This window comes from Hemiscyllium ocellatum, chromosome 24 (assembly GCF_020745735.1).
Source record: "Hemiscyllium ocellatum isolate sHemOce1 chromosome 24, sHemOce1.pat.X.cur, whole genome shotgun sequence".
Taxonomy (NCBI): Eukaryota; Metazoa; Chordata; class Chondrichthyes; order Orectolobiformes; family Hemiscylliidae; genus Hemiscyllium; species Hemiscyllium ocellatum.
The window spans coordinates 1,024,842-1,050,564 of NC_083424.1; the positions used below are offsets into that span (position 1 = coordinate 1,024,842).

Consider the following 25,723-nt stretch of genomic DNA (forward strand, 5'->3'; position numbering starts at 1 on the left):
ATTAACTCTGATTTCTCTTCACAGATGCTGCCAGACCTGCTGAGCTTTTCTAGCAACTTCTGTTTTTATTTCTTCCATGTGGGGTGACTCTACTGCCACCGCAGGGAGAAATGAAGCATATAAAGATGCACTCTACACTCTTATGAATGAACGCTAGCAAGCTTTATTACCATAAACATTGACAAGGCATGGTAAGAGAGAACATACTACCCGATCTGGATTGGTGCAGGTTTGGCAGGCCGAAGGGTCTTTTCCTGTGCTATAATTTACTTTGTTCTTTGTAACCTTACACCGCAGGTTCCCATCCACCATGATCTGGCTTAAATATGGCATAGCTTCTTTTGAACATTCTTGGTAGCTAACTTTGAATAAAATCATAATTCCCTACATTCATCTGCAGCAGGGGCCCCAAGCATGCCTGAAGCATTAATTAGCCAAGTCTCTTACACCTCGAGAGGGGACCTGTTAACCGGAAAATTCAGATTTTAACTTGGACTGGTAGCTCTGCAGATTCTGATCCAACTATGTGATAACAGTTCGAGGCAAGATAGGACTGACAAACCAACACATCAGGCAGCGATGAGAATTTTCCTGCACACCCATCTCTACATTTGCCTCCATCAGGGATAACACTGGGAGGGGCAAGGTGTCGGAGTACTTGAAAAGAAGGATTGAGGCATTGACAGGCCAGAAATCAATATAAGGCAGCAGGCACAGTGGTGAGGACAAATGTAAGTTGGTGTGAGTTAAGGTATAGTACGTGAGTTTTGAATAACCTGAAGCTCACAGTAGGCAAAAAATGGGAGGAGAGTAATGGAATAATTACATCTAAATAACAAAGATATGAGCAAGGACTTTAGCAGCTGATGAAGCCAAACTGGGTAAAGATAGTCAGTTCTTAAAAACCAGAGTGAATCCTGCATACCTCTTTGGAGTACTGTGACAAAATATCATTGAATTTTCGCATCATTTGTTTGTTGATAGCTTCACGTGAGCGGATATGCTTAAACCTCAACAACATGTCAAAAGCTGCTTCTGCAGAGCGAAGGTTCTTGAATGATTCATCAATAAAGTTCTTTGCTTCCCCTTCAATTAACTACAAAAATCAATGATGCAACATTATTTATATTGCCAAATTAATTAAATCTAATTATAAAGAAATGGTATTGTAGAAATCAATGGATTGCATTACAACACTGACTCTAAGCAGTCCATCCAGTAAATGCCTGAATGGGGTTGGAGCCAGTAGGCCGAAAAGCCCAGCTTCAATCTCAGTCTGTACTGGGCTGAGCTGCTCTCAATTGGAATATAATAATTGGTTTTGAAGTTCCAGGAATAAGAAAAGGGAAAAAAATCATATCTGGTTGTGCACACCAACTGATGTCCAGTTATTTTATATTCCACATCAAACTGGCATAAAATTATTGCTTCATGGCTCAGTAGATAACTGAATTTTCTGGCTATACAGACCAGGCTATAGATTCAAACCCCTCTGAGTGCAACAATCTCAGCTGAAGTCACAGTGAGGTTATTCCAGCCTCATCGTCCAAAGTCAAGATACACCCAGGATGCTCGCTATTGTTCAGTGGCTGTGTTGGAATCCACCCAGGATGCTTGCTATTTTGTTCAGTGGCTGTGCTGGACAGTTTGTATATTGATCAAAACTTTCTAAACTGATTCAGAAATGTTATTACAAACCCCAGGTGCACATAGAACCTGAATCTGAACCCAAGCTTCCGGCTCGGAGGTAAGGACACTAACACTGTGTCAAAGCAGCCCATGCAAATGTTTATCTCTACTTTTATATCCAGAAGTGCTCTTACACACAACTAAAAGATTTTTTTCTTTCCTCTTACACATAATCACGTTTCTTTATTTAACCTATTTTTCTAATCAACCTGTTCAAAGATGATTACACACCTCCGGAGCAGGTGGAACTTGAACCCAGGCCTCAGACGAGAGACTGAGTTGGATTCAGCTACAAGATCTTCCAATAGAGAAACAGCTCATCAGTCCTTAGTGTCCTGGCTCACACAGAAGTGGCAACTTAGCTAAGAGACAAGAGGGGTGCTGGCAGCGATGAAATCATATCCCAACAACCAGGCATGCAACCTGGAGCAAAAGGTAAGAGGAGTAAAATATGCATAGCTTCCACCTAGAGTCATAGAGATGTACAGCATGGAAACAAACCCTTCAGTCCAACCCATCCATGCCGACCAGATATCCCAAACCCAATCCAGTCCCACTTGCCAGCACCAAGTCCATATCCCTCCAAACCCTTCCTATTCATATACCCTTCCAAATGCCTTTTAAATGCTGCAATTGTACCAGCCTCCACCACTTCCTCTGGCAGCTCATTCCATGCACATACCACCCTCTGTGTGAAAATGTTGCCCCGTAGGTCTCTTTTATATCTTCCACCTCTCACCCTAAACCTATGCCCTCTAGTTATGGACTCCCTGACCCCAAGGAAAATACTTTGTCTATTTATCCTATCCATGCCCCTCATCATTTTGTAAACCTCTATAAGGTCACCCCTCAGCCTCCGACGCTTCAGGGAAAACAGTCCCAACCTGTTCAGCCTCCCCCTGTAGCTCAGATCCTCCAACCTTGGCAACATCCTTGTTAATCTTTTCTGAACCCTTTCAAATTTCACAACATCTTTCTGATAGGAAGGAGACCAGAATTGCATGCAATATTCTAACAGTGGCCTTACCAAAGTACTGTACAGCTGCAACATGACCTCCCAACTCCTGTACTCAATACTCTGACCAATAAAGGAAAGCATACCTAATGCCTTCTTCACTATCCTATCTACCTGCGAATCCACTTTCAAGGAGCTATGAACCTACACTCCAAGGTCTCTTTGTTCTGCAACAATCCCTAGGACCTTACCATAAAGTGTATACGTCCTGCTAAGATTTGCTTTCCCACCTCGCATTTATGTGAATTAATCTCCATCTGCCACTTCTCAGCCCATTGGCCCATCTGGTCAAGATCCTGTTGTAATCTGAGGTAACCCTCTTTGCTGTCCACTACACCTCCAATTTTGGTGTCATCTGCAAACTTACTAACTGTACCTCTTATGCTCGCATCCAAATTGTTTATGTAAATGACAAAAAGTAGAGGGCCCAGCACCGATCCTTGTGGCACTCCACTGGTCAAAGGCCTCCAGTCTGAAAAACAACCCTCCACCACCACCTTTGAGCCAGTTCTGTATCCAAATGGCTAGTTCTCCCTGTATTCCATGTGATCTAACCTTGTTAATCAGTCTCCCATGTGGAACCTGTCAAACGCTTTACTGAAGGCCATATAGATCATCGGCAAATGTCCTGATGAGGAGTCCTGATGAAGGGCTTTTGATCGAGACATCGATTTTCCTGCTCCTCGGGTGCTGCCTGACCTGTTGTGCTCTTCCAGCTCCACTCTAATCTAGACTCCATATTGATCACATCTACCGCTCTGCCCTCATCAATCCTCTTTGTTACTTCTTCAAAAAACTCAATCAAGTTTGTGAGACATGATTTCCCACGCACAAAGCAATGTTGACTATCCCTAATCAGTCCATGCCTTTCCAAATACATGTACATCCTGTCCCTCAGGATTCCCTCCAACAACTTGCCCACCACGTCAGACTCTCTTGTCTATAGTTCCCTTATATAGTTCTTGTCCTTACTACCCTTCTTAAACAGTGGCACCATGTTAGCCAACCTCCAGTCTTCCAGCACCTCACCTGTGACTATCGATGATACAAATATCTCAGCAAGAGGCCCTGCAATCATTTCTCTAGCTTCCCACAGAATTCTAGGGTACACCTGATCAGGTCCTGTGGATTTATCCACCTTTATGTGTTTCAAGACATCCAGCACTTCCTCCTCTGTAAGATGGACATTTTGCAAGGTGTCACCATCTATTTCCCTACATTCTGTATTTTCCATATCCTTTTCCACAGTAAATACTGATGCAAAATCTGGAAATCGCATCAATGAAAGATCTATGACCTTTCCCTTTGACACCAATAAAATTCAAAGCAGATTGGGTCACCTGAGCAATGGTTTTCATGTGATCCCAGCATAAGGTCTATTACTATTTTCCACTTCCTTGAAAGACTATTTGCATTATTTAAATAATAAAAGTTGTCAGTGCAGATCCTTCACCTCGGAAATAAAATATGGCCTAGAAATATTCGATAACAAGTTGAAAAATAAGCAGCAAACTTACCTATTTCTGCACACCAATATTCCTCTTTGTGAGAGTTTTTAAAAATTAATGCCTTAATATGAAGCAAATTTCAACATTAAAAAGTTGAAACAATTCAATCATTAAACATATTTTCAATATTACTATACCTGAACCTGTGTGTCAAAATCCTCCATAACAACCTTCCACATTTGGCTGTGACGAATGTTAAACAAATCAAAGGATAACTGCACAATAGGTACAACCAGGTCATTAACCCTTTTTACTACATCATCAATCCGCTTAGGGTCTCCAGTTACAGCCTTTAGTTCTGGTCCAAATATGTTGTAAAATTCTTCTCGTATCTGTTGATTTAACAAGATCATAATGTGATTTTCTTTATTTAATCTGTGTTGCTCTGATGTTTATAATGATTAACAGAAAAAGAAATTTCTTCATGACAATAAAATTTCCACTTATTACCTAGTCATGACTTACTGAATTTTCACCAATGAGAATGTACAAAAGATGAACAAGAAGCAGCATTACAAACTCTGGGGTGGCACAGCTACCACGAATATATGCTGCAGAGTTTCAAACAAATACATTTGTTATGACAAAAATAGCAATTGCTGAAAAAGCACAGTAGGTCTGGCAGAATCTGTGGAGAGAAATCAGAGTTAATGTTTCAGAACTGAGGAAGTGTCACTGAAACCGAAATGCTAAACCTAACTTCTCTCCCTAGATGCTGCCAGACCTCCTATGCTTTTCCAGCAATTTCTGTTTTGGTCTCTGATTTATAGCATCCAGTTTTTTGCAGTTTTATTACATATGTGTCACATCTGCAGAGTAACTGTTTATTATCTTGTATCTAAAATAAACCTGCATGTATGTGTCTGTACAATATAAATTCTTGTTGTATCTAAAGATACTTTTTGTGTCTTTCTTTTCCGATTATAATTTCTGATATAATGTAGAATGTGAATTTATAAGGAAATAGAACATAGAACAATACAGCACAGAACAGGCCCTTCGGCTTAAGCAACAATCCATGTACCTATCCAATTGCCGCTTAAAGGTCATCAATGATTCTGACTCTGCCACTCCCACAGGCAGCGCATTACATGCCCCCATAACTCTCTGGGTAAAGAACCTACCCCTGACATCCCCCCTATACCTTCCACCCTTCACCTTAAATTTATGTCCCCTTGTAACACTCTGTTGTACCCAGAGAAAAAGTCTCTGTCTGTCTACTTTATCTCTTTCCCTGATCATCTTATAAACCTCTATCAAGTCACTCCTCATCCTTCGCCGTTCCAATGAGAAAAGGCCTAGCACTCTCAACCTATCCTCGTACGACCTATTCTCCATTCCAGGCAACATCCTGGTAAATCCTGGTAAATCTCCTCTGCACCCTCTCCAAAGCTTCCACAGCTTTCCTAAAGTGAGTCGACCAGATCTGCACACAGTACTCCAAATGTGGCCTTACCATGTTGTACAGCTGCAACATCACCTCATGACTCTTGAATTCAATCCCTCTGCTAATGAACGCTAATACACCATAGGCCTTCTTACAAACTCTATCCACCCTGAGTGGCAACTTTCAAAGAGCTTTGAACAAAGACCCCAAGATCCCTCTGCTCCTCCACCTGACTAAGAACCCTACCGTTAACCCTGTATTCCGCATTCTTATTTGTCCTTCCAAAATGGACAACCTCACACTTGACAGGGTTGAACTCCATCTGCCACTCCTCAGCCCAGCTCTGCATCATATCTAAGTCCCTTTGCAGCCGACAACAGCCCTCCTCACTATCCACAACTCCACCAATCTTCATATCGTCTGCAAATTTACTGACCCACCCTTCAACTCCCTCTTCCAAATCATTATTAAACATTACAAACAGCAGAGGACCCAGAACTGATCCCTGCGGAACTCCACTTGTAACTGGGCTCCAGGCTGAATATTTATCATCTACCACCACTCTCTGACTTCGGCCGGTTAGCCAGTTCTCGATCCAAATTTCCCACTATCCCATGCCTCCTGACTTTCCGCATAAGCCTACCAAGGGGAACCTTATCAAATGCCTTACTAAAATCCATGCACACTACATCCACTGCTCTACCCTCATCCACATGCTTGGTCACCTCCTCAAAGAATTCAATAAGACTTGTAAGGCAAGACCTACCCCTCACAAATCCGGGCTGGCTGTCCCTAATCAAGCAGTGTCTTTCCAGATACTCATAAATACTATCCCTCAGTACCCTTTCCATTACTTTGCCTCCCACCGAAGTAAGACTAACTGGCCTATAATTCCCAGGGTTATCCCTATTCCCTTTTTGAACAGGGGCACAACATTCACCACTCTCCAGTCCCCTGATTCCACCCCCGTTGACAGTAAAGACGAAAAGATCATTGCCAACGGCTCTGCAATTTCCTCTCTTGCTTCCCACATAATCCTAGGATATATCCTGTCAGGCCCGGGGGACTTGTCTATCCTCAAATTTTTCAAAATGCCCAACACATCTTCCTTCCTAACAAGTATCTCCTCTAGCTTACCAGTCTGTAAATGGAGCAATTTAGGCATAGGTCAGGACGGTGAAGTTGAGAGTCAGCCATAATTTTATTAACTGACTGAATAGGTATGCAAGACTGTATACACGACTTCTCACATTTTCCTTACATTAGGCAGCATGGTGGCACAGCAGTTAGCACTGCAGCCTCACAGCGCCAGAGACCCAGGTTCAATTCCTGCCTCAGGTGACTGACTGTGTGTGGAGTTTGCACATTCTCCCCGTGCCTGTGTGGGTTTGCTCCGGTTTCCTCCCACCATCCAAAAATGTGCAGGTTAGGTGAATTAGCCATGCTTAATTGCCTGTAGTGTTAGGTGAAGGGGTTAATGTAGAAGAATGGGTCTGGGTGGGTTGCGCTTCGGCAGGTCGTTGTGGACTTGTTGGGCTGAAGGGTCTGTTTCCACACTGTAAGTAATCTAATCTAATTAATTTAACTGTTAGATTTTATGGCTTCTCATTTTTAAAAATACAAGTACTGCATATATTTTATTGTGGCTTTCCAGTCATTCCTTTCCGCTGTTTGTTTATGGCAATCCTGCAGCTGTTTACTAGCCTGCCACTGGATTTCTCATGGGTATGTTTTATCAGCTCCCCTGAGTCACAGAGTGTGCAGCACGGAAACAGTCAGTCGAACTCGTCCATGCCGACCAGATATCCTAACTTATTCTAGTCCCATTTGTCAGCACATCTAGATCCCATTGTACTCTGAGGTAACCTTCTTTGTTGTCTACTACACTTCCAATTTTGGTGTCATCTGCAAACTTACTTACTATACCTCTTACATTCACATCCAAATCATTTATATAAATGATGAAAAGTAGTGGACCCAGTCCCGATCCTTGTGGCACTCCACTCGTCACAGGCCTCCAGTCTGAAAAGCAATCCTCCACCACCACCCTCTGTCTTCTACTACCTTCGAGCCAGTTCTGTATCCAAATGGCTATTTCTCCCTGTATTCCACGTGATCTAACCTTGCTAACCTGCGTCCCATGGGGAACTTTGTCGAACGCCTTACTGAAGTCCATATAGATCACGTCCGCGTTCTGCCCTCATCAATCCTGTTTGTTACTTCTTCAAAAAACTCAATCAAGTTTGTGAGACATGATTTCCCACACACAAAGCCATGCTGACTATCCCTAATCAGTCCTTACCTTTCCAAATAAAATCCTGTCCCTCAGGATTCACTCCAACAATTTGCCCATCACTGATGTCAGACTCACCGGTCTATAGTTCCTTGGCTTCTCCTTACCACTTTTCTTAAATTGCGGTACCACGTACCTCCAGGCACTTCTACACCATCAAGACATCTCATCCATTTTCAGCTTTTTAAATTCTACCCCATCCCATAAGTTTTGTTCAAATTCCATAACAATTAGAGGCAGGCAATAAAAGCTGTCCTAGCCTGTAACATTCATTTTGCTTCATTTTCTTGGCAGCAGTTGCAATGGGAGGAGCGACAGCGAAGATTAGAGGCCTGAAGGGAAGGTAGAGGTAAAGTGTAAAAACGTACTTCATGTATAGGCAAAGTGCACGCTGAGCAGGAATAGACACGGGCCTGCTGGGTAAGTGAGGCTTTATATTTGGGCTGTTGCTTTACCTGAAACACTAATCAGGAAGGTCTCCCATCCTCCTCCTCTAATGAAAAAACGCTGCTCTGGTAAGGTGACTAGTCTCTTTTTTCCCTCTCTTTTAGTTTTCAGTAGGCCTTCTGTAGGCTAAATTTATTGGGAATTTAGAATAATGGGAATGGAGGTTAGGGCAGTTGAATATTCCTCCTGTAGAATGTGGGAGATAAGGATCACCACCAGTGTCCCTGCCATCTGCGGTAAGTGCACCCGATTTCAGCTCCTCAAAAATCGCGTTAGGGAACTGGAGCTGGAACTGGATGGACTTTGGATCATTCATGAGGCAGAAGGGGTTACTGAGAGGAGTTACAGGGAGGTAGTCACTCCTCAGGTACAAGAGAAAGGCAGATGGGTTACCATCAGGGGACAGAAAAGGAACCGGCAAACAATACAGGGATCCCCTGTGACCATTGCCCTCAACAACAAGAATACTATTTTGGACACTGTTAGGGGAAGCAACTTACCAGGAGTAAGCAATGGGGCACAGGTCTCTGGCACAGAGTCTGTCCCTGTTGCTCAGAAAGGAAGGGGAAGAAGAGCAGAGCATTAGTCATCAGGGACTGCATAGTTAGGGGAACAGACAGGAGGTTCTGTGGAAATGGGAAAGACTCACGGTTGGTGTGTTGCCTCCTAGGTGCCAGAATTTGTGATGTCTCTAATCATGTTTTTGGGATCCTTGCGGAGGAGGGGAGCATATAGGCATCAACAACATTGGTAGGACGAGAGATGGGGATTTAAGGCAGAAATTCAAGGGAGCTAGGGTGGAAGCTTAGAACTAGAACATACAGAGTTGTTATCTCTGGTTTGTTGCCCATGTCATGTGCTAGCGAGGCGTGGAATACGGAGAGACAGGGGTTGAACAGATGGCTAGAGGAATGGTGCAGGAGGGAGGATTTTAGGGAGGGTTTTGGATCCCTGGATAATTGGGGCTCTTTCTGGGTGTTTTGGACCTCTACAAACAGGATGGTCTTCACCTAAACCAGAGGGGTACCAATATCTTGGGGTGTGAAATTTGCTAATACACTTTGGGTGGGTTTAAGCTAATTCAGCAGGGGGGATGGGAACCCAAACTGTAGTTCAAATGCACAAGAGAGCGAGAGTAGGGAAGTCCGAAATAAGGTGTCAGACTCACAAGAAGGCACCAGCAAGCAAGAAGTTGATTTGAAGTTATCTATTTCATCACCAGAAGCATTCGGAATAAGGTGGGTGAACTTGAAGCATGGGTTGGTACCAGGGATTTCAATGTTGTGGCCATTTGAGAAACATTGGTAGAGCAGGGACAGGAATGGTTGTTGCAGGTTCCAGGATTTAGATGTTTCAGTAAGAACAAAGAACGTGGTAAATGAGGTTGACATGTGGTATTGTTAGTCAAGGACAGTATTATGGCTGCAGAAAGGATGTTTGAGGACTCGTAAACTGAGGTAGTGTGGGCTGAGATTAGAAACAGAAAAGGAGAGGTCACCCTGTTGGGAGTTTTCTATAGGCCTCCGAATTGTTCCAGGCATGTAGAGGAAAGGATAGCAAAAGTGATTCCCAATAGGAGCAAGAATGATAGGGTGGTTGTTATGGGGGACTTCAACTTCCCAAATATTGACTGGGAACACTATAGTTCAAGTACTTTAGATGGGTCAGCTTTTGTCCATTGTATGTGGGAGGGTTTCCTGACACAGTGTGTAGACAGGCCAACGAGGGGCGGGGCCATGTTAGCTTTGGTACTGGGTAATGAATCCAGCCAGGTGTTAGAGTTAGCGGTAGGTGAGCACTTTGGTGATAGCGATCACAATTCAGTTATGTTTACTTTAGCAATGGAAAGGGATAGGTATACACCGGACGGCAAGAGCTACAGCTGGGGGAAAGGCAATTATGATGTAATTAGACAAGATTTAGGATGCAGAAGGAAACTTCAGGATGGGCACAATAGAAATGTGGAGCTCAGTCAAGGAACAGCTACTGTGTCTCCTTGATGAGTCTGTACCTGTCAGACAAGGAGGAGGTTGTGAAGCGCAAGAGCAGTGGTTTACTAAGGAAGTTGAATCTCTTGTCAAGAGGAAGACAAAGACATGAGAAGACATGAGATGTGAAGGCTCAGTTAGGGTGCCCAAGAGTTACAAAGTAGCCAGGAAACCTAAAAAGAGTCAGGAGGGGTATGAGTTGTTGTTGGTGGATAGGATCAGGGAAAACACTAAAGCTTTCTATAGGTATATAAGGGATATATAAGAGTAAGATTAGGGCCAATTAAGGACAGTAGTGAGAAGCTTTGCATGAAGTCAGAGGAAATAGGGGAAGTGGGAAATGAATATTTTTCGTCAGTATTCACATTGGAAAAAGACAATGTTGTCGAGGACAATACTGAGAAATAGCCTACTAGACTGGATGGGATTGAGGTGTACAAGGAGGAAGCAATTCTGGAAAGTCTGAAAATAGATAAATCCCCTGGGCCGGATGGGATTTATCCTAGGATTCTCTGGGAAGCCAGGTTGGAGATTGCCAAGCCTTTGGCTTTGATCTTTATGTCACCTTTGTCTACTTTATCCAGAAGACTGGAGAACAGCAAATGTTGTTCCCTTGTTCAAGAAGGGGAGTAGAGACAACCCTACTTCGGTTGTGGGTAAAGGTTATAAGAGATAGGGCTTATAATCATCTCAATAGGAATAAGTTGATTAGGGATAGTCAACACTATCCCTTATAGCAAAGGGTAGGTTGTGTCTCACAAATCTTACTGAGTTCTATGAGAAGTTGACCAAACAGGTGGATGAAGGTAAAGCCATTGATGAGGTATGTATGGAATTCAAGGAATAGGAAATTCGACGTTTCGGGCATAAGCCCTTCATCAGGAATGAGGAGAGGGTGGCAGGCAGGTTAAGATAAAAGGTAGGGAGGAGGGACTTGGGGGGGGGCGATGGAGATGTGATAGGTGGAAGGAGGTCAAGGTGAGGGTGATAGGCCGGAGTGGGGTGGGGGCGGAGAGGTTAGGAAGAAGATTGCAGGTTAGGAAGGCGGTGCTGAGTTGAGGGAACCGACTGAGACAAGGTGGGGGGGGAGGGGAAATTAGGAAACTGGAGAAATCCGAGTTCATCCCTTGCGGTTGGAGGGCACGCAAGGAAGAGTCAGACACCCCAGATGGGACTTGAACCCACAACCCCTACTTTAGGAGGCCAGTGCCTTACCCATTAGGCCAAACAGACTGACTTTTATCTTAACCTGCTTGCCACCCTCTCCTCATTCCTGATGAAGGGCTTATGCCCGAAACATCGAATTTCCTGTTCCTTGGATGCTGCCTGACCTGCTGTGCTTTAACCAGCAACGCATTTTCAACTGTGATCTCCAGCATCTGCAGACCTCATTTTTTACCCTGTGTATGGAATTCAGTCAGAGGTTTGATAAGTTTCTCCATGGTAGGCTATTGCACAAAACACGAAGCTATGGAATTGAGGGAAATTTAATGGTTTGGATCAGAAATTGGCTGGCTGAAAGAAGACAAAGGGTGGTTGGTGAGAAATGATCATAGAACATAGAAGGATACAGCGCAGTACAGGCCCTTCGGCCCTCGATGTTGCGCCGACCGAATCCTACCTAACCTATACTAGCCCAATAACTTCCAAATGCCTATCCAATGCCCGCTTAAATGACCATAAAGAAGGAGAGTTCACCACTGATACGGGCAGGGCATTCCATGAACTCACAACCCGCTGTGTGAAGAATCTACCCCTAACATCTGTCCTATACCTACCACCCCTTAATTTAAAGCTATGTCCCCTAGTAACACCTGACTCCATTAGCGGTAAAAGGTTCTTAGTATCTACCCTATCTAAACCCCTAATCATCTTATACACTTCTATCAGATCTCCCCTAAACCTTCTCTTCTCCAATGAGAACAGCCCCAAGTGCCTCAGCCTTTCCTCATAAGATTTTCCTACCATTCCAGGCAACATCCTGGTAAACCTCCTCTGCACTCGTTCTAAAGCTTCCACATCCTTCCTATAGTATGGCGACCAAAACTGCACACAATACTCCAGATGAGGCCTCACCAGAGTCTTATACAACTGCAACATGACCTCAGGACTCCGGAACTCAATTCCTCTGCCAATAAAGCCCAGTACACCATATGCCTTCCTCACAGCACTATTTACCTGGGTGGCAACTTTCAGAGATCTGTGTACATGGGCACCAAGATCCCTCTGCTCATCCACACTACCAAGTAGCCTACCATTAGCCCAGTAATCCATCATCTTGTTATTCCTACCAAAGTGAACGACTTCGCACTTAGCTACATTGAATTCCATTTGCCACATTTCCGCCCAGCTCTGCAACTTATCTATATCCCGCTGTAACCTACCACTTCCTTCCTCACTATCCACAACTCCACCGACTTTTGTGTCATCCGCAAACTTGCTTACCCAGCTTTCAAGTCCTTCCTCTAGATCATTTATAAAGATAACAAAAAGCAATGGTCCCAAAACAGATCCTTGTGGTACACCGCTAGTAACTGCGCTCCAAGATGAACATAATCCATCAACTACTACCCTCTGTCTCCTTCCAGCCAGCCAATTCCTAATCCAAACCTCTAATGTATCCTCAATGCCATACCTCCGAAGTTTTAGCATTAGCCTACCATGGGGAACCTTATCGAACGCCTTACTAAAATCCATATACACAACATCTACTGCTTTACCCTCGTCCACTTCCTTAGTCACCTTCTCAAAGAACTCAATAAGGTTTGTGAGGCACGACCTGCCCTTCACAAAACCATGCTGGCTATCCCTGATCACGTTATTCCTACCCAGATGTTCATAAATCCTATCCCTTACCATTCTTTCTAAGACTTTGCCCACCACTGAAGTCAGACTCACTGGCCTATAGTTACTAGGGCTATCCCTACTCCCTTTCTTGAACAATGGGACCACATTTGCTATCCTCCAGTCCTCTGGTACTATTCCCGTTGACAATGACGACATAAAAATCCAGGCCAATGGCTCTGCTATCTCCTCCCTAGCTTCCCATAGGATCCTGGGGTAAATGCCATCAGGCCCAGGAGACTTATCTATATTCATCCTTTCCAATATTCCCAAAACCTCTTCCCTGCATATTTCCAGGGCATCCATTCTAATTATTTGTGATTCCATATTCACATCAGCAACAGTGTCCTGTTCCTGAGTGAATACTGATGAAAAGTACTGATTTAATGTCTCTAATCATCTTGGAGTTCAGTTACTCGTGATATACTGCAAGGATCTGTTATGGATCCATTGCTATTTGTCATTTTTATAAATGACCGGGATGAGGATGTAGAAGGATTGGTCAGTAAATTTGCGATGACACTAAGGTCAGTAGAGTTGTGGATAGTGCTGAGGGATGTTGTAGGTTACAGAGAGACATAGATAAGCTGCAGAACTGGGCTGAGAGGTGGAAAATGGAGTTTAATGCAAAAAAACGTGAGGTATTCACTTTGGAAGAAGTAACAGGAATGCAGACTACTGGGCAAATGGTAAGATTCTTGGTAGAGTAGATGAGCAGAGAGATCTCAGTGTCCATGTATATAGATCTCTGAAATTGCCACCCAGTTGACAGGGCTATCAAGAAGGCATACAGTGTGTTAGCTATAAATAATAGAGGGATAATGTTTTGGAACAATGAGGTGATGCTGCAGCTGTACAAAACTCTGGTGCGGCTGCACTTTGAGTATTTAGTACAGTTCTAGTCACTGCATTATAGGAAGGATGTGGAATCTTTGGAAAGGGTTCAAAGGAGATTTACTAGAATATTGCCTTGTATGGAGGCAAGGTCTTACGCGGAAAGATTGAGGGACTTGAGGCTGTTTTCGTTAGAGAGAAGAAGGTTGAGAGGTGACTTAATTGAGACATATAAGATAATCAGGGAGTTAGTTAGAGTGGACAGTGACAACCTTTTTCCACAGATGGTGATGGCTAGTACAAGGGGACATAACTTTAAATTGAGGGGTGATAGATATAGGACAGATGTCAGAGGTAGTTTCTTTACGCAGAGAGTAGTAGGGGCATGGAACGCACTGCCTACAACAGTTGTAGGTCAACTTTATGGGCATTTAAATGATCACTGGATAGGCATACGGACGAGAATGTAATAGTGTAGGTTAGATGGGCTTCAGATTGGTTTCACAGGGTGGTGCAACATCGAGGGCCCAAAGCCTGTACTGCGCTGTAATGTTCTATGTCCTATATCTTTAAAATACATACTGCAGCAGATACTTATCTACTTTAAAAAACAGTTACAATGTTTATTGTTTCAATTCAGAAAGATGAAAGAGTCAGGGTGGCAGCAGCAAACTGTGGATTGCCATGCTCATGTTTTCAAGTGAAGCAAAGATATGTAAGTTTTGTTTCGTTTTCACCAGACTAGTTAAACAGCACTGAAAAAGTAAGCAAGCCAAGAAGCTTATCAAAGAAATCTACAAAACAGAACAAGACCATTTCATACATTGACCATACTCACTCCTGGCAAGGACAACCTGAATTTATATTGTCCATTTAATGCTGAAAAATGTCTCAGAGAACATCACGGAGATGTGCATGGTGCATGATGAGTCAAATATTTTAGGAGGACTGATCAAATTCTTGATCACAAATAATATATTTTAAGTACAATATTAAAAGAGGTATGAAGACATAGGTGGCCTGGCAAATTTGAGAGGGTGTGAAGTTTAGGGTACTGAAGACATAGTCAATAATGTTGCATTGAAAATAGCCAGGAAGGGGACGGTGCGAAAGAAGCTATATTTCGTGAATTAGGAAGTTCTGGAGGAAATGACATACTGGATAAGAATACAGAGGTACAGCTAAGTGTCCTTTCCCTTATAAATTGTCAGATTATTGACAATTCTTGTTCACTCCTTCCCTTGTAAATCACAATGTGACATGTCACAATTGTTCTTTCTCATAGAACAGCATTTTTGAAAGAATGAGTTTGCATAGGATAGAAGGAGATGGTTTCTGTAGCCCAAAAGAAACAAAGCCCTTGATTGTATTGTTAATTATGACCGTGTGTCTTGGTGATATTATCCTAATGTATGCAATGAAAGCATTTCTTTTTGGGCTATAGATACCATTAACAAGAAATGGTGGTCCAGATCATTCCACACTCCTCTCCACTCTAATACCTGACCAAACTGCCACAACAATTCTACAAAAAAAGTATAGGAAAAGGAAATAAATCTCTCACTATTTTTCTCCCCAAGGAAGGAATTGACAGTATACAAATATTTCTGAACATTAAACTTGAACTTGTATAACAATTAGCTTCCAATCAGGTTTGCCTATTTAATTACTTTGGATTTTGTGACATTAAATGAACAGGCTTATGTTACACATAATAGTATATTATTCATGACCAACAATAATGTTCCTGTCTTTATGAAATATGAACAGTTTGTAGGAAATTGGGAGTAATGCATTAAAACTCTTGCATACAGATCTTTAACTTTTATATCCCTCTCTTTATTTAGAATCAAATACTGTCTTTGTAAATCTTTCATTTATAATTACAGTCTCTAACCAGTGACATTGCACTGCAAGGCACTGACACTACAACAATAATGGGTCTGAGATACTTATATACAATTGTTAGTCTAGATGATAAGCACAGAGAATTATAACACAAATATTTAAAAATAAGGACAAAGTGTATGATTTTGAAATGGGACTACATCATGGCTGGAAATGTTGGCCCCACCTCCATTGTACATTGTATGAACTACCAAGTTAGTGTTCTGGGCATATTGGGTTCAAATCATATCATGGCAGAAGGTAAACTTTAATTCAAAAATTCTGGAATTTAGAAAAGCTAATTTAATGGTGACCATGTAACTACTGTTGATTGCAATAAAAACCCATGTACATAGAACATAGAACATTCCAGCGCAGTACAGGCCCTTCGGCCCTCGATGTTGCGCCGCCATGTCATACCAATCTGAAGCCCATCAAACCTACAGTATTCTATGTACATCCAAATACTTGTCCAATAACAACTTAAATGTACTTAAAGTTGGTGAATCTACTACCGTTGCAGGCAAAGCATTCCATACCCTTAATACTCTCTGACATCTGTCCTATATCTATCACCCCTTAATTTAAATCAATGCCACCTCATGCTTGCCATCATCATACTTGGAAAAAGGCTTTCCCTGACCACCCTATCTAACCCTCTGATTATCTTTCATGTCTCTATTAAGCCATCTCTCAACCTTCTTCTCTCCAATGAAAACAGCCTCAAGTCCCTCAGCCTTTTCTCGCAAGACGACCCCTCCATACCAGGCAACATCCTAGTAAATCTCCTCTGCACCCTTTCCAAAGCTTCCACATCCTCCTTATAATGCAGTGACCAGAACTGTACACAATACTCCAAGTGCGGCTGCACCAGAGTTTTGTACAGCTGTAGCATAACCTCATGGTTCCTGAACTCGATCCCTCTATTAATAAAAGCTAAAACACTGTATGCCGCCTTACCAACCCTGTCAACCTGGATGGCAACTTTCAAGGATCTGTGTACCTGGACACCAAGATCTCTCTGCTCATCTACACCACCAAGAATCTACCATTAGCCCAGTACTTTGCAGTCAGGTTATTCCGACCAAAGTGAATCACCTCACACTTGTTTGCATTAAACTCCATTTGCCACCTCTCAACCCAGCTGCGCAGCATATCTATGTCTCTCTGTAACCTATAACATGCTTCGCCACTACCCACAACTCCACCGACCTTTAGTGTTGTCTGCAAATTTACTAAACCACCCTTCTACGCCCTCATCCAGTTTGTTTATAAAAATGACGAACAGCAGTGGACCCAACACCGACCCTTGCAGTACATCACTAGTAACTGGACTCCAGGATGAACATTTCCCATCAACCACCACCCTCTGTCTTCTTCCAGCAAGCCAATTACTGATCCAAACTGCTATATCTCCCACAATCCCATTCCTCCGCATTTTGTACAATAGCCTACTGTGGGGAACCTTATCAAACGCCTTGCTGAAATCCATATACAGCAACTGGTTTACTCTTATCTACCTGTTTGGTCATCTTCTCAAAGAACTTAATAAGGTTTGTGAGGCATGACCTACCCGTCACAAAACCGTGCTGACTATCCCTAATCAAATTATTCTTTTCTAGATGATTATAAATCCTATCTCTTATAACCTTTTCCAACACTTTACCAACAACTGAAGTAAGACTCACTGGTCTATAATTACCTGGGTTGTATCTACTCCCCTTCTTGAACAGGGGAACCACATTTGTATCCTTCAGTCTTCTGGCACTATTCCTGTAGACAATGACGATTTAAAGATCAATGCTAAAGGCTCAGCAATCTTCTCCCTGGCTTCCCAGAGGATCCTAGGATAAATCCCAACCGGGAGAAAGTGAGGACTGCAGATGCTGGAGATCAGAGCTGAAAAATGTGTTGCTGGGAAAGCGCAGCAGGTCAGGCAGCATCCAAGGAGCAGGAGAATCGACATTTCGGGCATAAGCCCTTCTTCAGGAATGAGGAAGGTGTGCCAAGCAAGCTAAGATAAAAGGTAGGGAAGGAAGGACTTGGGGAAGGGGTGTTGGGAATGCGATAGGTGGAAGGAGGTTAAGGTGAGGGTGATAGGCTAGAGAGGGGGTGGGGGCGGAGAGGTCAGGAAGAAGATTGCAAGGTCAAGAAGGTGGTGCTGAGTCCGAGGGTTGGGACTGAGATAAGGTGGGGGGAGGGGAAATGAGGAAGCTAAAGAAATCTGCATTCATCCCTTGTGGTTGGAGGGTTCCTAGGCGGAAGATGAGGTGCTCTTCCTCCAGGCATCGTGTTGCCATGGTCTGGCGATGGAGGAGGCCAAGGACCTGCATGTCCTTGGCAGAGTGGGAGGAGGAGTTAAAGTGTTTGGCCACAGGGCAGTTGGGTTGGTTGGTGCGGGTGTTCCAGAGGTGTTCTCTGAAAAGTCCCGCAAGTAGACAGTCTGTCTCCCCAAAGTAGAGGAGGCCTCATCGGGTGCAGCGGATGCAGTAAATGATGTCTGTGGAGATAACTCTTGCCCAGTGGTACACATCTATCCCTTTCTATTACTAAAGTAAACATAACAGAATTGTGATCGCTATCACCAAAGTGCTCACCTACTTCCAAGTCCAACACCTGGCCAGCCTCATTACCCAGTACCAAATCTAATGTGGCTTTGCCCCTTGTTGGCCTGTCTACATGCTGTGTCAGGAGGCCCTCCTACACATACGATGGACAAAAACTGACCCATCTATAGTACTCGTACTATAGTATTCCCAGTCAATATTTGGAAAGTTGAAATTCCCCCATGACAACTACCCTGTCTTTCTCACTCCTATCGAGAATCATCTTTGCTATCCTCTCCTCTGCATCTCTGGAACTTTTCAGAGGCCTATAAAAAACTCCCAACAGGGTGACCTCTCCTTTCCTGTTTCTAACCTCAGCTCAGTTGACGAGTCCCCAAACATCCTTTCTGCAACTGTAATAATGTCCTTGACCAACAATGCCATGCCTCCCCCTCTTTTACCATCTTCTCTGTTCTTACTGAAACATCTAAATCCTGGAACCTGCAACAACCATTCCTGTCCCTGCTCTATCCATGTCTCCGAAATGGCCACAGCATCGAAATCCCAGGTACCAATCCATGCTGCAGGTTCACCCACCTTATTCCGGATGCTCCTGGCGTTGAAGTAGACGCACTTCAAACCAATTTCTTGCTTGCTGGTGCCATCTTGCGTCCCTGAAACTTGATTTTGGACCTCCCTACTCTCAACCTTTTCTATACATGAACTACAATTTTGGTTCCCATCCCCCTGCTGGATTAGTTTAAACCCACACCAATAGCCTTAGTGAATATCCCCCCCAGGATACTGGTACCCCTCTGGTTCAGATGAAGACCATCCTGCTTGTAGAGGTCCCACCTACCCCAGAAAGAGCCCCAATTATCCAAGAATCCAAAATCCTCCCTCTGCACCATCCTGTAGCCACGTGTTCAACTCCTCCCTCTCCCTATTCCTCGCCTCACTAGCACATGGCACGGGCAACAAACCAGAGACAGCAACTCTGTTTGTCTAGCTCTAAGCTTCCATCTTAGCTCCCTGAATTTCTGCCTTGAATCCCCATCTCTCTTCCTACCTATGCTGTTGGTGCCTATGTGGACAACGACTTAGGACTGCTCCCCCTCCCCCTTAAGGATCCCAAAAACACAATCAGAGACATCACGAACCCAGGCACCTGGGAGGCAACACACCAACCGTGAGTCTCTCTCGTCCCCACAGAACCTCCTATCTGTCCCCCTAACTAGGAGTCCCCAATGACTACTCCTCTGCTCCTCTTTCCCCTTCCTTTCTGAGCAGCAGGGACAGACTCTGTGTCAGAGCCTTGTGCTCTACTGCTTTCCCCTAGTAAGTCGACTCCCCCCCAACAGTATCCAAAATGGTATACTTATTGTTGAGGGGAATGGCCACAGAGGATCCCTTCACTGCCTGTCGGTTCCCTTTTCGTCCCCTGACTGTAACCTATCTGCCCTTTTCTTGTGCCTGGGGAGTGACTATCTCCCTGTAACTCCTCTCAATAACCCCCTCTGTCTCCCAATAACTCCAGCTCCAGCTCCCTATTGTGGTTTTTGAAGAGCTGGAGTTGGGTGCACTTCCCGCAGATGTAGTCAGCAGGGACACTAGTGGTGACCCTTACCTCCCACATGCTGCAGGAGGAACATTCAACTGCCCTCACCACCATTCCCACTATTCTAAATTCCCAAAGAGACTGTTGAAAAATAAGGAATAAAAAATAAATTCATTACCTTACCAATCTGGTGCACAGAACCTTTTTTTTTGGTTAGAGGAGGAGGATGAGTGGGAGACACTACCCGAGTAGTGTTTCAGGTAACGCAATTACACAAATATATGACTTCCCAGAAGTCCTTCGCTCCTCCCTCGCACCTCTCAGCAAATGGAGGCCCGTCTCCCGAGGTAAGTCCCTTTTAATGCTGGTAAACTCACCCTTCCCGGCAACCCTCGCTTCACCACTCCCTCTCTCCTCGCCACTCTGGCAAAATGTAGTTCACTAATGTCCTCTAGGGAAGAAATCTGCCAACCTTACCTGGCCTACATGTGACTCCAGAACCACATTACTCTCAGTTGCCCTCTGGACAATTTGGATTGACGAGAAACACTGACTCATAAATACTTGAGAAAGGATGTACTGGCGCTGGAGGGGGTGCAGAAGAGGTTCACTAGGTTTATTCTGGAGTTGAGAGGGTTGGCTTACGAGGAGAGACCGAGTAGACTGGGATTATATTCATTGCAATTCAGGGGATGTTATAGAAACATATAAACTTGTTAAGAGAATAGATAAGATAGAAGTTGAGAGGATGTTTCCACTGCAGGTGAAGTTAGGACAAGTGGGCATAGCCTCAAAATTAGAGGGAGCAGATTTTGGACTGAATTGAGAAGGAACTTCTTTACTGAGAGCATTGTTAATCTATGGAACTCCTTGCCCAGTGAAGTAGTTGATGCTACTTCAGTAAATGCTTTTAAAGCTAAGGTAGATTTTTTTTAACAATAAAGGAAATCAGGGATATGGTGAAAGTGCGGGAGAGTGGATCTGAATCCACAAAAAGGTCAGCCATGATCTTATTGAATGGTGGAGCAGGCTCGAAGGGCCAGACAGCTTACTCCTGCTCCTAGTTATTATGTTCACATTCCATGAACAAATCAGGAAAGAAAAGACCACACTACATCATGCTCTCGTCCAAAAAGAGTTGACCAGTAGCTATTGTAATCACCCACTAAACTACTGCCATGGTGGGAGGGTTTGAGCTATAGAGAGAGGCTGAATAGACTGTGTCTATTTTCCTTGGAGCATCGGAGGCTTAGAGGTGACCTTATAGAGGTTTATAAAATCATGAGGGGCATGGATAGGGTGAATAGCCAAGATCTTTTCCCCAGGGTGGGGGAGTCCAAAACTAGGGGACATAGGTTTAAGGTGAGAGGGGCAAGATTTAAAAGAAACCTAAGGGGAAACGTTTTCACACAAATAGTGGCACATACATGGAACGAGTTGCCAGAGGAACTGGTGGAGTATGTTACAATTGCAATATTAAAAGGCATCTGGATGGCTTTATGAATAGGAAGGGTTTAGAGGGATATGGACCAAATGCTGACAAATGGGTTGAGATTAATTTAGAATATCTGGTTGGCATGGATGAAGGGTCTGTTTCCGTGCTGTACAGCTCTATAACTCTCAGACTCTAAATAACAATAATATTTTCAAAAAAGGATATTCCTTAAAAACCAAAACAATTTCACCTAAATCAGAACATAAGAAGACACTTTTCTTTCACTTGCATACCTGTAAGATTTCATAAATATTTTGACAGATGTTAATCATGTAATCTGTATTCTCAAATAGTCTTTTTCGATCAAATTCCCATCGCTGATCTCTTCCAGAAGCTTCAATTTTAGCACGGATATCAAAGTATGAGTCCTTCCATACTTGAAGTGTGCGTTTGGCTTCTGAAACACTTTGTCTTGCAGAAGCTGAGTTCCTCCTTTTAAATAAAGATGTTGGTCTTGATCAGATTACAAAGGAAAGGGAAGAATACCTTAACACTGCTGGCTGTTATTTATGTGAGCGTTACACCTAACAAGGACTATAGAGACTGTAAAGCCATAAGACAATGAGATTTACAATTAGAAATGCGCCATTCATCCCTCTGAGTCTGCTCTGTCACTCAATGATCATGACTGATCTGATAATCCTCTCTACACCACTTACCTGACTTTTGCCCATAACTGATTCCCTGATCATAGCCATGAAAATTTTTTCATGACCCAGTCTTTACATGTCTCTACAGCAAAAAGTTCCACAGTTCCACTACCGTCTGAGAGAGACATGATTTGGAGGTGCCAGTGCTGGACTGGGGTGAACAAAGTTAAAAATCACACAACACCAGGTTATAGTCCAACAGGTTTATTTGGAAGCACTAGCTTTCAGAACACTGCTCCATATTCATGTGGTTGTGGAGTACAACCACCTGATGAAGGAGCAGCGCTCCAAAAGCTAGTGCTTCCAAATAAACCTGTTGGACTATAACCTGGTGTTGTGTGATTTTTTTTAACTCAGAGAGAAAACTCCTCCTCAACTCTGTTGTCTCTGTTGACAATACTTTGGCTTTAAAAGGTGTACTTTTGTCCTGGTTGACAAGGCAAAGAGCAGTCTGTTCCAAGCCAATAAAGTAAACAGCTTGTGAGGCCTTGGGGTCTTTATCTAAAGTTGGAACAATAGAAACAGCATGAATGGGAGGAGTCAGGCTTTCACAGAACCAGAGTTTTAGTTTAGTTTTCAGTCATAGCTGAGATATTTGAAACTGTTTTGTAGCTGCCATCTATCTCTTCCTGCTATAGCATAACATTTGAGTTCTTTCTCTCTGCCCGAGTTTTCTCTTGATGTTCTTTCCTTCTGGACTGGAGGAGAGAAGAAGGTTGAGAGATATCTTTGCCAAGAATGCATTTATGGGATGTTACTATTTTGGAACTGTTAGCAGTTAAGTAATTTATTTTTCTGTTAAGTTTTCCAGTAGAGTTATTGGAACTCTATTGATTTTTTTAAATACAAACCAAAAGAACTGTGGATGGGTCACTGGATCCAAAGCTTTAACTCTGATTTCTCTCCACAGATGCCACTAGACTTGCTGAGCTTTTCCAGCATTTTCTGTTTTTGTTTCATCTTTCTTATGTTTGCATTTTAACTAAGTGTAAGGAAAAAATGTGTTTTGCTTAAACCTAAGTAGTGTAACCAATCAGATTACATCAGGAATACCACTGTACAATGCCTTTAAATAAGATAAGGGTTATGATCTCGACTATCTCTCTGATATACTTAAGGGGGTTTGGTTTGGTCCATAATACTATCTTAAAAATGAAACTCCCTAACTCTGAGATTATGCTCTCTGCTCCCACACTGTCCCACAAGCAGAAACAATCTCTCCATATTTAGACTGTTAAATACCTTATATGAGAGGTCACCTCTCAATTTTCTAAGCTCCAATGATTACAGATCCAAGCTATTCAATCTTCCCTCCATATAGAAACCTTCCCTCCCCCCTCCCCAATATCTAGCATTCATTTTGACAGGACTGAAGATAAAAGCAGGGATGTACTTCTGAGGATCTATAAGGCTCTGGTCAGTTTTGAAGTATTGTATGCAGTTTTGGGCCCCATATCTCAGGAAGGATGTGCTAGCTTTGGATCGTGTTCAAAGGAGGTTCTTGAGAATAGTTCCACAAATGAAAAGCTTAATATATGAGCTACATTTGAGGATTCTGAATTTATATTCAATGGAAGTTTGAAGGATGGAGGGAATTTAACTGAGACACACAGAATATTGAATGGCCTAGACAGAGTAAATGTTGGGAAGATGTTTCTATCGGTAGAAGAGACTAGGGCCCGAGGGCACAGTCTTCGAGTAAAGGGAAGACCTTTTAGAATTGAAATAAGGAGAAACCTCTTCAGCCAGAGAGTGGTAAATCTATGGAACTCGTTGCCACTGAAGGCTGTGGCAGCCAGGTCATTGAGTATAATCAAGATTGAGATGGATAGGTTCCTGAGTATCAAGGGGATCAGGGATTACAGGAAGAATGCAAGAGAATGGGGTTGAGAAACTTATCAGCCATGATTGACCTGAAGAGCAGACCCGATGGGCTGAATGGCCTAATTTCTGCTCCGGTGTCTTTTGAGTCCGGCCACTCTTCCTCAGAACTGTCTTCTATTAGTTAGCGAATCCTGAATTCACATTCTGTATTTTCAAATGCTCTGTTCTTTACATCCTAACATTTTCCTTATGACCATGTTAAATATCTAGCCTATAGTTACCCATTTTTTTGTCACTGTCCCTTTCTAAATAAAGGTATCCCACTGCCCATTTTTCAGTTCTCTGGGGCTTTTCCAGAAGCTAAGGATTCTTTCAAGTTAAAACCAGTGAATTCACTATCCCCGTAGCTATTTCCTTGAATAGCCCAGGATACAATTCATCAGATTCAGAGACTTATCCATCTTTAGCTACATTAGTTTTCCTAGTACTGTACTTTTCTTTAGTGATAGTTATTGTGTTTATATCCTGCCCTATTTGGGCCCCTTGATTTTTTTAGTATTCTTGGAATGCTGTTAGGGTCCTCTACCACAAAGACTGATGCAAAGTATTTACTCAACTCCTCTGCCATTTCCTGCTTTCCCATTATTATTTCACCATTCTCTGAAGGGGCCTATGTTCATTTTGAACTCTCATTTCCTTTCTAGATATATATATATAAAGAAGGTCTTAATGTCTGTTTTCATATTACGTGCGTGTTTGCCATTATGGTTGACTTACTCCTTCTTTAAAACGTATTGGTAATTAAAACATTCCAAATCCTCTAATTCAGCTGGAATTATTGCCACATTATATACTTTTTTCTTTTAATTTGATATGAAGCTTAATTTTATCTATTAACTGTGGTTCGATAACCTTTTTCCTCACTGGAATTTACCTATGTTGTGAATCATGAACTCTGGGCTAAACCTTGTGTTTTTTTTTGGATAGGTCCAAGTTGCACAAGGTTTTTGGAAGATTTGCTGCCACAATGTCTCATTGTGTCTTACCAAATTCACCTCATGGATTAGGAGGAGAAAGTGAGGTCTGCAGATGCTGGAGATCAGAGCTGAAAATGTGTTGCTGGAAAAGCGCAGCAGGTCCGGCAGCATCCAAGGAGCAGGAGATTCAACGTTTCGGGCATAAGCCCTTCTTCAGAAACGTCGAATCTCCTGCTCCTTGGATGCTGCCTGACCTGCTGCGCTTTTCCAGCAACGCATTTTCAGCTCACCTCATGGATTACACAACTGGCCCCCCATAGCCTTCCTCACGTCCAATTTCTCTCCCATTTTACCATGCACCATTCCCAGACCAATTTGCCACTCAGTGAGAGCATTCTCATATCGGTACTTTTGTTCTTATTGTACCATTTATTGGTCAAGATTCATTGCTTAGTTTAACTTTGAAACTTGTTCATTCTCATTATTTTGACAATTTTCAACTAGGCTGCTACATAATTCACTTAAATATAAGTTCATTGGAACACCCCACAATCCTCTCCAGTAACAACCATAAAAACTAGCACGTGGCTCAGTGGTTAGCACTGCTGACTCACAGCACCAGGGTTCAATTGCAATACTAGGCAACTGTCTCTATGGAATTTGCACATTTTTCCCATGTCAGCGTGGAGTTTCTTCCGGGTGCTCCAGTTTTCTCCCACAATCCAAAGATGTGTAGGTTAGGTGAGTTGGCTATGCTAAATTGCTTATAGTGTTCAGGGAT

General features: G+C 43.0%; 1 protein-coding gene across 1 annotated transcript in view; it reads right to left on the minus strand.

Annotated features, from left to right (window-relative positions):
• dnah10 (dynein axonemal heavy chain 10) overlaps positions 1-25,723 on the minus strand; it is a 330,367-nt gene that overhangs the window by 265,423 nt on the left and 39,221 nt on the right. Inside the window, exons 10-12 of the mRNA XM_060844124.1 lie at positions 21,725-21,923; positions 4,350-4,544; positions 926-1,096 (exon numbers count right to left, since the gene is read on the minus strand). Of these exons, the coding sequence (XP_060700107.1) occupies positions 926-1,096; positions 4,350-4,544; positions 21,725-21,923 (565 nt within the window). The remainder of the gene's footprint in view (positions 1-925; positions 1,097-4,349; positions 4,545-21,724; positions 21,924-25,723) is intronic.